The 15,757-nt window shown below is 43.0% G+C and overlaps 1 protein-coding gene across 1 annotated transcript in view; it reads right to left on the bottom strand.

The window, feature by feature from the left end:
• The window catches only part of PLCXD3 (phosphatidylinositol specific phospholipase C X domain containing 3), an 84,212-nt gene extending 69,055 nt beyond the window's left edge, over positions 1 to 15,157 (bottom strand). The window contains exon 1 of the mRNA XM_075136654.1: positions 15,055 to 15,157. Coding sequence (XP_074992755.1) covers positions 15,055 to 15,157 — 103 coding nt within the window. The remainder of the gene's footprint in view (positions 1 to 15,054) is intronic.
• Positions 15,158 to 15,757: the final 600 nt, after the last annotated feature.

Raw genomic sequence — 15,757 nt, 5'->3', positions numbered from 1 at the left:
CACGGTTTTTGCTTTACCTGTTAAACTGTCTTTATCTGAACCCACGAGTTTTCTCACTTTTACCCTTCTGATTCTCTCTCCCACCCCACCAGAGGGGGAGTGAGCGTGCGGCTGTGCGGGGCTTAGCTGCTGGCTGGGGTTAAACCACAACAGTTCTTTTTGGCACCAACATGGTGCTCAAAGGATTCAAGATAACAACAGGTTTGACTGGAATGTGCTAGATCAAATTTATAGCTGTTATTGCTGTTTAGCTATTAATCAGCAGGCTTCTGTGCTTGCCATGGGGCTTGCTTGTCTTACTGCATATTAGAGCCTCGTGCTCGTTGGTGGCTGCTTTTTGCTCTCGCTGCTTGCTGCATTGCTGTGCTGCTGATCACCTCACTGTGCTGTGCCTGGGGATGTTCTGATGCACCTCGGCTGGCAGACGGCCAGGGCATCGCTGCTGCTTCTGTGCTGCTGTAGTGGACAGGCTGGAACTCCAGTGTGAACTCGAGTCAAAGGGACTGTGACCTGTGGATGAGTCCACGAGGGAGCAGGACACCCCGAAGTGTCTGTGGCCGTGAGTAAGTCCACACCAGAGCAGGTACATCTCGAAGTATCTGTGGCCGATACAACAGACAAGTAAAGGTTGTAATTTCTGGTTTTTGTCTCCAGTTCAAATGTGTACCTCAATTCCATAGTAATTCCAGGAACAAGTCAATACATTTGAACTGGGAGACAAAAGCCAGAAATTACAATCTTTACTTGTCCCAAGAGTTCTCCAGACTTCAATTATATGAACATCTTAAAAGACATGTTGAGACTTTGAAAATAAGCTAGCTTGTTTTTTAAATACTGCTGGCTAAATATTAAAACATATTATTATAAATAAATGTTAATACATTTGAAAGTCTCATATATTTTCTTAATTTTATAGTAAAAAAAGAGCTAGTCTGTGAAAGGCCAGCTGGCTCCAATATCATTATAATGGAGACCAAAACCAAAATATTACTTAGTAGTATTTCAGTAGCGCACTATCTCAAAAATATTAGATTATACGCTAGTTCCTCCTCTTCTGCATGTTCCTTAACTCACTACAATAACAAACTAAGGGCCTAATATAGCACTAGTCATCACACGTATCTGTCAGTTGACTTCGAAATGCAATAGGTAAAATCCAAAATCCTACTTTTCTCTAGTTCTTTCCTAATTTATGTTTAGGTAATAATCAAAGACAATGGAATTTTTGGATAAGGCTGAATTGTAAAGCTTGTGATTTTTTCACTTTGAAGACAGACTATTATTTCTTTCATGTAGCTCTTTAGTAATGGTTCACTTAAGGACTGGAAGCAACATGAGCTGGTACTCATCTTTCTGACAAATGAGTTACACTGGGTATTTTAGAGGGCCATATTTAAGCCCATCATCTAATCAGCATTGCTTTCTCCAGCTGCTCAGAGCAACTTATTCATCAAGACATAACCAAGACAGACTCAGTTCCACACCACATAGAGCACAAAGTGAAAATAGAGAGTTACTGCTCTGATTTAGTGACACTTCAGATCTGCATTTACACATGGTACAAGGCAGTGGTAAACCAGGCCCAGTCAGACTAATGTCAAAATTTCTCCTGGCAGTCGGTGAATTCTATTATCCAATAAACTGTCCAAAACCAAACCAAACAAAAAACCACCCAAACTTAACTGTGAACTGGGTTGAACTCATGCATAAAGCTTACTTCAAGCATAATGTTTCCTTCCCTCCCTCCTGCATCTTTCCTAGTTTGTCCCTAAGTTGGTGAGAGTTTTGAAAATACATTACTTTGCCTCCTAGATTAAAACAGTACTAAGACAGAGAGACATGATTGCTAGACAATCCCCATTTACTTTTAAATGTGATTTCCATGTTAGAAGAATACTCTTCCATATTTCTACTGGCTTCATATATTCTCTAACAAAGTATTCCTGGCCTGTATCCCACACTTAAGACAAAGTTGAAATGACATCTGAAGGAAAGTGTGATGTAAAAGGGATTGCTTTTAGCTTCTTGGCTTCTGTCTTCCAGGAACAGCATGCTCTTGTAGACAATAGCAGTTTCAAAAAGAAAGGGCATTATCTCTCACTTGACTCGGAGAAGTTGATTTCAAGGCATTGTTTGTCTATTGATGCTTCTGAATACCATTAGAAATATGAAAACACCTATTATTAAAACTTTAAAATTACAATAAAACACCATCACCTCCCCTCTCTCTGATAAAATTCAAGCTAATTCACAGCCTAGAAAGGTGGTTTAAAGATTAAGAAATCTTATCTCTCTTGGCACTCCTGGGAAAGCAATGCCAAAAAAAGATCCAGTTCTGAAAATTACACCAGTGGCTTCTCGTTGCCTGAAGACTTACTTGAGATGCAGGCTGGAAAGAGGCCACCACAAATGTTAGTTCCTCTAGAGTAGGTGGCACAGTCCATGCAATTCAGAAAGATATGTTTCCTCCAGAGTAGAGAAATGTTGATTTATATGGATTGTAAATAGCCAGAAGCCACTGAGCATTGGACAATGCTCCAGCCATGCCCCTACATCTCTGCAGCAGCAGGCGAGATTCACAGGCCCCAGGAGACCACAAACAAGATGAACATCCATGCTCGGTTGGGAAGGAGGCGTTGCGGCTGCACCTGCTGCCCCCAGCGCAGGTTCCGTCGCTCCATCCAGTATCTATTCAGTGTCAAAAACCTAAGCAGCCCCAGAAGCAGGGACCCAAACCTGTCTCAGTCCTCTCTTGTCCCAGTCACGTTCTCCCATCACTGACCCAGTATCACAAACCTCTTGTGCTGTCTCCCCATGGCTGTACAAACCTTGCACTCTTGAGCAGCCACAGGGAATAGGGAAGATCCCTACTCCAGCCTCATTTACAGACTAAGGGACACAGCTCCCCCGTGAAAGCCGCTGGAAAAGCAGTCCATCAGGAGTTGTACAACATAGTAACTTGGATGCAACCTTTTGGCTCAAGAAATCCACAGGCTAGAAGAGTAAAGAAGTACTTGTGGGGAGGAATATCCTTTTATTCTCACCTCGTCCTTAAGCCCCTTCCATGACACAGGCCAGAGAAGATGCCAGAGCCAGGGCACTAAACTAACTGCACCTGTCATTTCCTTCAGCACAGCACTTCTCACCCTGGCCTTGTATCTCCATCCTGGCAGCTCCCACACCGTGTAACCCTGGTTCAGTTTAATCCCCGTTATGTTTATTTGTTCATGTACCAACAGGGCTCTCCTGCAAAACTGAAGTAACTTCTCAATAGCAGAGATTACTCCTGTTTTTGTCGAGGATGCAGCCTCAAAGGAAACTGTAAGAATTTTGTGGTGTAGAAAGTACATTAACAAACAGGAATTGAACTTGTAAGGTGGACCAGAGCAGGCAACCTTTCAGTGACTTGTGCTGACCCCTGCAGAGCAGGAGGACGCAACAGGGCCAAACACACAATGGCACAAAAGCAAACCATTTCTCCTCAGTACCACCACCGCATCATCCCGAGGTCTCAAACAAGTCAGTGTCGGGTTTTATTGGTTCATACTCACATCGTTTCCAGCCAGAAGAGCCTGCATCATTGACAGCCAGTTCATTAAAACTCATCTTAGAAATCCCAGTTTTCTCCATATTCCACACTGTGATTTCTACAGGGATTCCTGCCTCTTGCACACTAGAAGCAACAGCATTCATATGTACATGCACTGTTCATGTCCTTCACAGTGTGCCTTGGCTTGTTTCCCCTGTAAGACAGCTACATCCAAAAATTACTGAAGCTGGCTTGATTTCTCCTTATTATTGTCAACTTATAAAATGTTTCCCAAAACACTCACTACGCACATGCACTAAATAACACTTTGCTAACGGCACGAGTCCAGCGCCCTCTCGCACCAAGAGCCTGCACTAGTAGATAAGCCTTGAAGCATGACTAGACGGTCAAAATACATGTGCTTCCCGTTCCCATCCCAGACAGGACTCTTTTGAGGCAACCTCTCCTACTGGAAAGCACAAAGGCTGTCAATTTTGCATCAGAAGCAGGGTAAGCCAGAACTCCAACCGACCAATGGTTTGAAGATTAAAGTTCATCAAAACTGAGCATCTCTGTGTGTCAAGGTTTAACCTGGCAGGCAGCCAAATACCGCGCAGCTGCTCGCTCACTCTGCCCCCCGCCCCCCCCCCAGTGGGACAGGGAGAAAATTGGAAGGGTAAGAGTGAGAAAAACTGGTGGGTTGAGATAAAGACGGTTTAATAGAACAGAAAAGGGAAAATAATAATGATAATGATAGAATATACAAAATGAGTGATGCACAATGCAATTGCTCACCACCCGCACTGACCAATAACCAAGTAGTGATCGGTACTTCCTGGATCATGCCTACCATTCATATACTGAGCATGACGTCACATGGTATGGAATACCTCATTAGCCAGCTGGGCTGGCTGTCCTGGCTATGCTCCCTCCCAACGCTTGTTTTGTTCTGGGTTTTTTTTTTTCTTGAGCTGAATGTCCTTGACTAGCAGGGTACTTAGCAACAACTGAAAACATCAGTGTGTTATCAACATTCTTCTCATACTAAATCCAAAACACAGCACTAGGAAGAAATTTAACTCTATCCCAGCTGAAACCAGGACACCGTGCCATTGGAAAAGCCTTCACTTCAACCTTGGAGATGGTGACAGAACTATACCAACTGGGAGAAAAGTTGAAGCATTAAAAAAAACCCAAACCAACCCACAAACACTGTCCAAAACAGAAAATTCCAGACTTGGATTCACATACTTACATGGTCTAACAGTCCTGAGTTTAAACATGCAGTTTGTTGACCAAAAAAAATGTACTGCTGACTCTTGTGGTGTACTCTGAAGCCCGTCACACACAGGCAGCAAGCACAGCTAATTCCAGCATGCACCTGCTGAGAAGAGATTCTGGAGATCCAATGATGCAACCCCCTAAAACCATTTCTTTTAGTGCAGTGAGGATACAGAGAAGAATGCAGACAAACCCACAGCACCTGTCCAAGTTAGATCTTTGCCTCCAGGAGAACTTCCAGTCAACATCCTCCGCCCCCTTTTTGTGGCTGAGGATAACTGGGGAATTTTTATTCAAAACCAGCTTCATTCAGCCCCAGTTCACCCCAGTGCACTGACTAATGATTCACTCCACCGCAGTGCAATACATCATGCCAATGCAGTCCTCCTTGCTTTCCAGCAATGGAAAAAGCAACTGGCAGAAGTTTTCTGCAGTAGCTTCAAAGTCATCTATCTCCTGATCTATCCATCATACACAGGTAAGCCACTTTCGAAATGTCAAAGCAGACACTTCAAGTCTGAGGGAATCAATGCAAAAGACTCACATTTTTGGATCACATGATGGGAACATACATCTGCACACATGATATATAAGGAAGGCCACCTCCCCAGCTTGCATGGTTTCTGAGACAGTATTTGTGAACATGATCTACACAACTGGAACAAAGTGTCTTGCAAAATTTAAGGGCTACAACAGAAAGAAATAAGACTAATTCTAAAATAGCAAACATTTTGGGATTCCTGCGCTAGCAACTAGAATCAGTACCTACTCAAACTTGTCCTCTGGTGACAAAGCAACTTCTGGGTAGCATTCACATGACTGGAGGGTAGCACTCCACCAAAAGCTTGTGTGAGCTTTGCAGTGTAAAACAAACAAACAGCCTTTCTCCCAAAGCACTGCCTAGGGGTCAGTGAAATGTTCCACAATGGAGCACACTTCCTAACCCAGCTCTCCTCCTAAGAACAAGGCCAGCCTCATTATCAGTAGTCTTCTTGAGATTACCAGTCCCGGTCTACAAAAAAAGAAAACATGGCAGAGATTTCTAACAGCTTTCTTAAGATCATACAGCAGCTTCACAGATAATGAAAATGACTAAAACTTCCCCATTTCTCTTCTACCATTTAATGGCAGGCATCTGAGTGAAACATCAGAAGACAATTCCAGTCATGTGCTGGTTCAGAAGATGTATAAACATGTCATTTGGCTTTGGTGTGAACATTCAGACTAGTTTGAAACGTGTATTTTTGAAGAATACAAAGTTTTAACAAAAGGATTTAGCAAAAAGAACAAACTAATACACTTAGAGGCCCTAAGCCAACAGTTTGATTGCATAGCACTACACGTAACTCATATATTCTACATTTTTCCTACTCGCACTTAAGTCCCAGTTTAGCAACGCTTTCTAGTTATAAAACCAAGTTGCATGGCTGCTGAAGTATAAATACATGCCAAATGTTTAATAAAATTAAAAAAAAAAAATCTATCAAAACATGAATACATTGTGGATGATAGCACGACAACAAGGTAAAGCATAAAGTATACTCTTCATCTCACTGCCTTTTGTTTTGTGGAAAAAAAAAAGGAAAAAAAAAGGCTACAGAATTTATTTAAAGGTCAGGTTAGCTCAGTGCCCTTTATCCTGGCTTTTTTAAAATCACATGCAAAATATATAATGCAATAAACGTCATGGATAGGTTTTCACCAGCAGCACATGTCATACGTCTCCAATCACCTGAAACATCCTAAAAGTTACACAGAGAAGGGAGTGAAGCCTGGAACCACAACTAAGGAAATCCATTTTTTCTTCCCTCCCTTTTTCGTTTTCTGGCTATTCTGCAGTATTTTATTTCATAGTTGAAACACTAAGATGAAGTATTTAAGCATGAGGTATGCAAGCTAACCAGATAAGAGATTAGATGAAGCAAAGATTAAACTTTATTTAATATGAACAGAGATGTTTTAAAAAGTGGCAAAGCATCTGAAAATTGTTCTAGTGATTTGTTTTAAATCAGATCACGGTGAAAACTGTAAGATGGTTTTAAAATAGACAGAAAAAGACCAAATCTGTACTTCCAAACAGATGAAACAATATATTCCATTTCACCTTAAGAAAAACAACTTTTAAGTGGCTATGCTATTTTGCTACAGTAGGAACATCACACAGCGAAGATTCTCTTTGAATACTTGGATCTGAGCTGATGGAAGACTGAGGACGCCCAGCTTCCAAGGGATCTGCAAGCACTCAGCACCTTTCAGCATTTAGTCCCCATCTACCAGGCACTAATCTACAAGGGAAGAAAGATCTTCAGCTTTGCCTCAAGTATTCTGGACAGATGACAGTTTAAGGAGGGATTACTATTAGTATTATAAACTGCAATTTATATTTTTGTGGTTTAGCTGTTCTTCCATGTAGCCAATAGTAGAAAAAAAAAATTATTTCAGAACCCCAGATTAACCAACCGCTTCTTAGCACAAACTATTTCTTTGCTACCTATCTATAATCAATAAGGAAACTGAACCCTTACTATAAAAAATGTGAAATATGACCTCAAGCGGTCTAGCTGTGCAACTGGTACAGTTTTCTATCAGAAGCATAAATACATGAAAATCAGCACAAAAACTATTCATCACTGAAATGACAGAATCATTTAGGTTGGAAAAGACCTTTAAAATCATCGAATCCAACCTCCTTTCAGGTGGTTGTAGAGCGCGATGAGGTCTCCCCTCAGCGTCCGCTTCTCCAGACTAAACAACTCCAGTTCCCTCAGCCGCTCCTCATAAGACTTGTGCTCCAGGCCCTTCACCAGCTTCGTTGCCCTCCTCTGGACACGCTCCAGCACCTCCATGTCCTTCTTGTAGTGAGGGGCCCAAAACTGAACACAGGATTCGAGGTGGGGCCTCACCAGTGCCGAGTACAGGGGCACGATCACCTCCCTGCTCCTGCTGGCCACACTATTTCTGATACAGGCCAGGATGCCGTTGGCCTTCTTGGCCACCTGGGCACACTGCCGGCTCATGTTCAGCCGGCTGTCAACCAGCACCCCCAGGTCCTTTTCCTCTGGGCAGCTTTCCAGCCACTCTTCCCCAAGCCTGTAGCGTTGCCTGGGGTTGTTGTGGCCGAAGTGCAGGACCCGGCACTTGGCCTTGTTGAACCTCATACAGTTGGCCTCGGCCCATCGATCCAGCCTGTCCAGGTCCCTCTGCAGAGCCTTCCTACCCTCCAGCAGATCAACACTCCCGCCCAACTTGGTGTCGTCTGCAAACTTACTGAGGGAGCACTCGATCCCCTCGTCCAGATCATTGATAAAGATATTGAACAGAACTGGCCCCAATACTGAGCCCTGCAAAACACCACTTGTGACCGGCCGCCAGCTGGAGTTGACTCCATTCACCACAACTCTTTAGGCTCGGCCATCCAGACAGTTTTTTACCCAGTGAAGAGTACACCCATCCAAGCCATGACCAGCCAGTTTCTCCAGGAGAATGCTGAGGGAAACGGTGTCAAAGGCTTTATTAAAGTCTGGGTAAACAACATCCACAGCTTTTCCCTCATCTCTAAGCAGGTCACCTTGTCATAGGAGTTCAGGTTAGTCAAGCAGGACCTGCCTTTCATAAACCCATGCTAACTGGGCCTGATCACCTGGTTGTTCTGTACATGCCATGTGATGGCACTCAAGATGATCTGCTCCATAACCTTCTCCGGCACCAAAGTCAGACTGACAGGCCTGTAGTTCCCCAGATCTTCCTTCTGACCCATCTTGTAGATGGTCATCCCCCAGAGGAAATCACTAGTGATTCCCATTTTTGGCAGGTTACTTGAGAAGGGAAAAGAAGTGTTTCATCACTTTTGTTTACATTGATTTACCCCAGCATTTCAGTATTTCTGTACAGTTACTAGCTGATACCATACAGCTGTTCAAAATAATGGAAAAGATAAGATTAAACCAAGGTTTGCTACAGTAGGTCACGGCAAAAAACATTCAACTTTGCAAAAATTTAGATTAAAATCCAAAGTTTCAGATTTTGAATGCTCTTTCTTCCAAATTATATTCTTTGCAGTGTCCCATGGGCTTCACTGTAAGGACTGCACAAGTGGATCTGTCAATCACCTATAATTTCCACCTACTTTGAAGAAACGACAAGATGGGCATGGAAGTTATTGTCCCTGGAAATTGGCTGCTCTTTGAAGAGCAGAACAAATCTGTTTACTAAATCGGAAAAGTATTTATTAAAGATATAGAATCAATTTCTAATTAAGTAGCTAAAATTTTAATTAACATCTCTATGCAGAGCAGTAGAAGCCCTCTTGGGGGCTTAAAAGTTACAGTTGCCATAACTTTGTCTACTTTGCACCTGCATTTTTAATTACTTGCACAGTTGAGTGTGGCTGAGCTTCTTCAAAGCAAGTACCATTTTGTGCGAAAGACAAAGTACAAGTTGCACTATCGCAAGCACTGTAGAAAGTTACCAAACATAAAACGCATACCAAACACAAAGTTAAAAATTGTCAGAAGGTAAGGGCAGTTTGGATACACAGAATAGTTAAGTCATCTTCGGCCAAGAGATGAAATGAAGCAGGAATTCAATGAGGTGGAAAGAGAGGAATAATTCCAGATGGCAATAAAGCCCTTCGTTCTGCTGCACCTGCCGTGGTGGCGGGATGCGAGGCAGGTCAGAGAGGAAGCCAGCTCTGCTGGAACTAAGCTGCAGGAGACAAGAGTGGACAGAGACTGATGGATTAAATAAATAGCTCCTGTTGGGAAACCAAGCAAAAGCGGTTTCAAATTACTTCTTGTAGCAGATGGGCAAGTAACTGAAGGGCTTGAACTGTTTGATTTTTATGGCAGTATGAGGAACCAGCCAGCTTCATTTTATGCATGCTAGAAACACGTCACGGCAGGGGAAATTAATGGTGAATGCCAGAGGAAACTGCATCACACAGAAATATTTTTGAAAGGGTTGGAAATGACACATTAGCATGTGCAGGGCCAATGAGAGACTGTTTTGTGGATAAAAGTGATGTAAAAAGAAGACCATCAATAAGAGAGAAGAGAGCTATCCAAAAAAAGTTAGGAAGGTCAGTTATGAAGATCTTCGCTCATTTTCTGAGCGGAAAATAAAACATAAAGTACTCATTTCAGGTAAAAGAACAATGAAGTAGAGTACAGGGTGCACTGGAAAAAGAAACAGTTCCTCCAGATATTTACACACTTGCAAAAGCTGATGAGCAACCTGCATTATAGGTTTATTTATAAGTTTACATGCATCATCAGTTTACGGTTCTAGGCGGAGCTAATTTTGTACAGAATCAGACCCTGGCAAGCGAAGCGGAGGTGCTCTGTTGACCACTAGTGGACAGTCAAGGATGAAACAGGTCCCAAGCACTTCCCAAAGACAACCACTCTTCACTCTAAGAACATCCAATTTATTGGCTATTCAAGCTCAAAATTAAAGAGCTCCGTAATAACATTTAAACAGTGAAAGTGTTGTGTATATATGTAACGGACAAGGAAGTTTTTCTAGCTATTTTTAAGATGAAATTATTTCCCTGTGGGGCTGAGAATGAGAAGTGTCCGCCCAAGAAGTAATCACTCGAACATTTGCAAAGTATTACAACGGAAGACAGGAATTTAACGTATTTAAAACAGAGCTATTACCTCAGCAGTGCTGTCATTCATAAAATGGCTAAAATATTCCAGCTACAGTAACATGCATGCTTCTCCCAAGTCTCCCCGTACCATCTCCCATCTCTTAATACATCTTTGACACTAACGCATATCCTCCTTTTTGGTAAACTAATTCTCTATGAGGTCTTGCTCTTTCTTTTCAAAGCATGATGATGGTGGGATAGTGGGAAATACAAATTTCAAGTCTCAGAGCCTCTTTCTAAAGATGGGTAGTGTAAAAAAATTCCACCTGCCAACAGCTCCTTATTTAAAATGAGCCAACTTTAGTTCTGCTGTGTCCAGTAACTGCTTTCTGGCTGAGGGACAAAGAATTTTATAGGTCAAAATACAAAAAAAAAAATCTCATCTGAGAAACAAAAGCTGCCAGTCAGGTCCTGTGCATTCCTCTTAAGGAACTACATTAAGTAAACACAGCTGCCAAGCTGGTATCACTGTGAAAATAATTTTCACTGAAAATTGTATTGCTCACAGTGAATCCTCCAGCGACAAAAGCACATGCTGAGGCCAAAGGTTTCATCTGCTCAAAGAAAGTAGAAAACTCTCCTATGAAACGAAAGCCTGAAGAGTCCCAACTCTCAAAATTATGCACTCAAGAGATATTTTGGGTTTCAAATTCATTCAGAAGATTTTATCTACACTGTATGAAGGACAGACATGTCCCTAGCACACATCAGGATGGCTCATATGGCAGATCTTAGGCTAGCACCAGTTTTGGTGGAGGGATTAGTTATCTGGGGAGGAAAATACTTTTTTCCATCATAAATTATTCTTACAGACATTTCAGAGGCTTGGAATATTAGCACCAGGGGAAAAGGCAACTTTACACATATTATTTGTACAAAAACTCAGACTGATATAAAACTAGATACATATTTACAGATTGTCAATGTCAATTCATAAGCAAATGCTGCCTGCTGATGTCTATTTTACTGCACTGCACGTAGCCCATATCCTCAACCTGGATTAAGAAGAGGGCATTAACACAGCGGAATACATAGGCTCTCTATACCTCACCTCTCTATAGCCTCAACTTGGGGGCACAAAGATTTCAGTGCTATAAATGTACATTACCTACAAAAAACTATTTCTTATCCTGGTCTAAGAGGCGCAGGCATTGAACAAAACTACACTTTACCAACTACCAAAAGACACCCCCTGCCCCCTGCAAACAGCAACAACAAAAAAAAACCCCACAATCCTCCAACTTTTTCTTAGCCCGACTTGTGAGTTTAGCCAGGCAGATCTTTTAACATAAGAGGCAGTTTACAAACACTAGGAGACATACATCTTGCGCTGAAATCCTAAGAATATGTCCTTTCATTGTTCCAATTGTCATAGCAATAGAAGATTAAATATGCGTGATATTTACTGGAAGCTAAGAGATTATTTTATTTCCAAACAGTGTATAATATTATTCACTACTGGTATCCCTCACTTAAGAAAAATCTGCCATTTGCAGTGCAAGAGAACACAGACAAAGACAGCACAATAAAAGAAGAAAACATCATGGTGTAACACATCATCCTCGTATTTGGAAGAAATCCAAATGGAAAAGTTCCTGACTGACAAAGCTGGCAGAAGTTTTGTTAGAGATCTCTGCCTCATCTACGGGATTCCTGGTCTTAGGAAAACAAAAGTACCTGGCTTGAACTGCAGAGAATGAAAAGAGTAAATTAATTTACTGGAATACTAACAAAATCCAGGAATGACTATGGAAGCATAAGTGGTGATAAATAGTGTAAATTTGTGCCTGCATAAACTTAACAACTGACCAATTTAAAAAAAAAAAAAAAAGATGTTATCATTCATGTTTTTAAACATAATATGAACATAACATACCTTCAACAGTATTGTTTAAATACGATCATGACATAATACTATTGGTTTTGTGCTTCTCCGTGCAAGTTAAAATATTACATGCATGTCTGTGCAAAAACAACACAGTGTATCATCTCAGTTCCAAGCACTCCTTCTAAACAATGAGAAATGTACTGATGATTTCTAATAAAACAACAACATTTTTCCCCTAATACAGTGGAACATCCTGTGTATTGGACAAGTGATGACACATTCATTTGGAAAATTCATTCTAACGTTTTCAAGCTAATAGTTTGTTTTCTTCAACATTAGCATTGGACTCTGGCTCCGGAACGGAATTCTATCCTGCTGAATTAAGGTCAAAATCCGTATTCCTACTGCGCAAGGGAAGCTTACATTCTGCTGGAAAAAACAAAAATGTACTGTTAACTTCTTTTGGTAAGGAAAAAAAAGAAACAATGTAAACAAAATGCTATTTACAAGATATAGCAGCAATTCGATGAATACATTAGTAATTAAATGTTAGTTTAAATTAAATGTTAGTTAAAAATACATAAGTTAAAACTGTGAAGATTTGACATACGAGGTTTTGGATTCTACACATTCCTTGCATTAACTACTTGAATAGCAGTTATATGTTAATAGCTATTAATGTTCAGCTGTGGTCATACAGGAGGAAACTTCCAAATAAACATTATGAATGTCTCAAAGGTTATTTCTTCTTGAAGGATGAAACCAATCCCATGTTTGCCTTTGTACTAATATTATATATTTCCACATCGTATGTTGAATATAATAATAAATCTACTGTTATAATGTTTAAACTACAGCCTATGTGCCAGACTCCCTAATTGACAAATTCATATGAAATATATCGCCCCCCTCCCCATAAGGCTTTATTTGCCAAAGCTGGCATTTTAAAAGTGACATAGGCAGGCAAGTGAGGTTTGTGTCAATTTATAATAACAAAAGGGTGCATTTCAAAGGTCTTAACACTATGCCACTCAAGTCATACCTAAGTTTTGCTGCTAATTTCACAAAAAGCAAAACTGTGTGCATGGCTGTTACATGAACAAAACCCTTCTGCCAATGTGAGGGGTCAATCTCTGCGTTTACAGGCTGCAGAACTTGCCCACTGCTTAATGCTGTGCTGGGATTTACTGGCACTTACAGCCCCCAGTAGGTTTGTTTTGGTTTTTTTTAATTTAAACATGTTAACGAAGTGTGAAAGCTTATATTATTACTGCCAAAGCTCTGAAAAAAACATCCGCTGTGAAAAACTGTCCTATACTTTACAAAGAGGCTATGAGAAAGTAACTGAGAGATCTTGGTGAGATAGATGCACCAATAATGGCCTCATGATGCTTCAGTCAAGGAAGTCAGTTTAAGGCGATGCATACCAAAGGCAATTTCTTGCACTTGGAAGCAAGTAAGTTTGATCATGATCTCCTCAAAAACCAAGAAAAAGTCTCTAAACCAATACATTTAACCTGTAAAGGCCCAATGAATCACAAACAGACTCACTTCTCATCATAGCCAGTGTTCTGCAAGAACACTGCACAGCTTGTGGGTTAATGAAAAGTTATTAACACCAAAAGCTTTTACAGCTCCAACATGATTTGACGTAACAGTTACAGATGCTGGATTCCTATGCCCCGGAGGGACACAGGTTTATACACGATATATTCAACCAATAGCAAAAAACAGTGTAGCACTAGACATAGCTTGTGCAAACTGTAAGAAACTAAGAGACACATGATTTTATAAGGGCACACTTATGCTTAAACGAAACTATGGAAAACACATTCTAGCAAATAGCTCCTGCAATTACATTGTCTTAAAAAATATCTTTGACTAGTGTTATAAAAATTGCTGTAACACAAGCAACTGCTACACAAAACTTGCAAGAAGTGAACATTTCTCATAAGGAGCTTAAGAGATGTTACAGCTTCAGCATCTCTGAACATCATTCCTGTTAAGGCATCTCAGAGGGGACAGGATGCTGGTAAAGAGATCTTGCAAAATGAGGTGCTCCCTCAAACCAGGAATCATCTGAATCAATTACTGGTTTGGATTCTGACATGTATTTTGCGTAAGTCTACAGTTATAGTTAATACCTTACCAAAAAAATGCAGAGAGCGCAGGAAAGAAAGAGTTCATGATCAAAGCACCATGACCTGCCATTTCTCATCTTACTTCAATTAGGTTGAGATCGAATGTTTTCTGAAGGTGACAAGAAATGAAGTCGCACAGTGGTGCAATCTGTCAACCCTCACGACAGCCGGCAGCCCAGCATCCTTCCCCAATCCCCCCCCCCGAGCTCAGACCCGACCTCGCCACACAAGTTTACGAGGCAATACGCGGCAAGGCAATACGTGGCATTTCGGTCGTACAGGAGGTGCAGTAAATGGACTGTTACGCAAGTAAAGAGGTATAGGAACCCGCCACTTTCCCACACAAACAACAGATCTAGCCTGTGCACTCTGCCAGCCGTCGCCTCCAAGTTCGTTACGGTTTGGGGTCGCAAGAACCGCGTCCTGCAGGCACCCCTCCGTGCACCTGCCCCGCTCCTCTTATTCGAGGCAGCGCACGGTAAGACATCTCAAGAGGAGAGCCGCAGCAGCACAGCCCGCCGCTCGCTGCCTCCTCGGCGGCATGAAGAACTGAAACGCCTTCAGCGCTCCGCTGTCCTCTCCCGGCGCAGCCCAGCCGGCGGGGAGGGGAGATGGCAGCACCTACCTGGGATGGCCAGGTTGGTGAGCGGGGTGCGGTGGATGCTGCCGGGCAGAGCTGCCATCCAGTCGGCGAACCGCAGCTCGTTCTTCCCTTGCGAGGAAGCCATGCCGCCGCCGCCGCCGTGCCCCTGCCGCTCTCCCGCCGCCGCTCGCTCCAGCCCGCTCGGCCCCCGCCCGGCCCCGCCCCGCACCACCTCCCCCCGCCCGCCGAGCCCCGGCGCCCGCCGAGCCCCAGCGCTGCCCCCGGCCGCCTCCCGCCGGCGCAGCGCCGGGGTCCTGTGAGACCCCTCGGTCTGCCGCCGCCGGGCTCCCCCGTCCCTTCTCAGCGGCGTGTGCGGGCGGGGCCGCACGGCATCACCGGCGGCGGGGCCCGGGGTGCTCGGGAGGGCGAAAACGCCCTAAATAACACAGGGGGATGGGGGAGGGAGCGGTGTCACCGCCCAGGCCCTGGGCGGGAGCCACATCTGCACCGGCCCCTCGCACCCGCCAACATGCACCTCTCCAGCCGGCCGGCTCAGCCCCATCGCCGTGCCCCCAGGTCGGGGAGAGGCAGCAGAGCCCACCCGAGAGCTCGGCCACGGACACGGAGCTGTAGCCGCCGAAGCATCTGCTCCTAGGATGGCGTTTAGGGGCAATGTCTGGCTCTTCTTCCCCTGCGTAGCCCTGAGACTTTGCAATAACCTCCCCGACCTTGGCAAGGGGTTGAT

This window comes from Calonectris borealis, chromosome Z (assembly GCF_964195595.1).
Source record: "Calonectris borealis chromosome Z, bCalBor7.hap1.2, whole genome shotgun sequence".
Lineage (NCBI taxonomy): Eukaryota > Metazoa > Chordata > Aves > Procellariiformes > Procellariidae > Calonectris > Calonectris borealis.
This window is presented reverse-complemented; position numbering and strand designations above follow the sequence as displayed.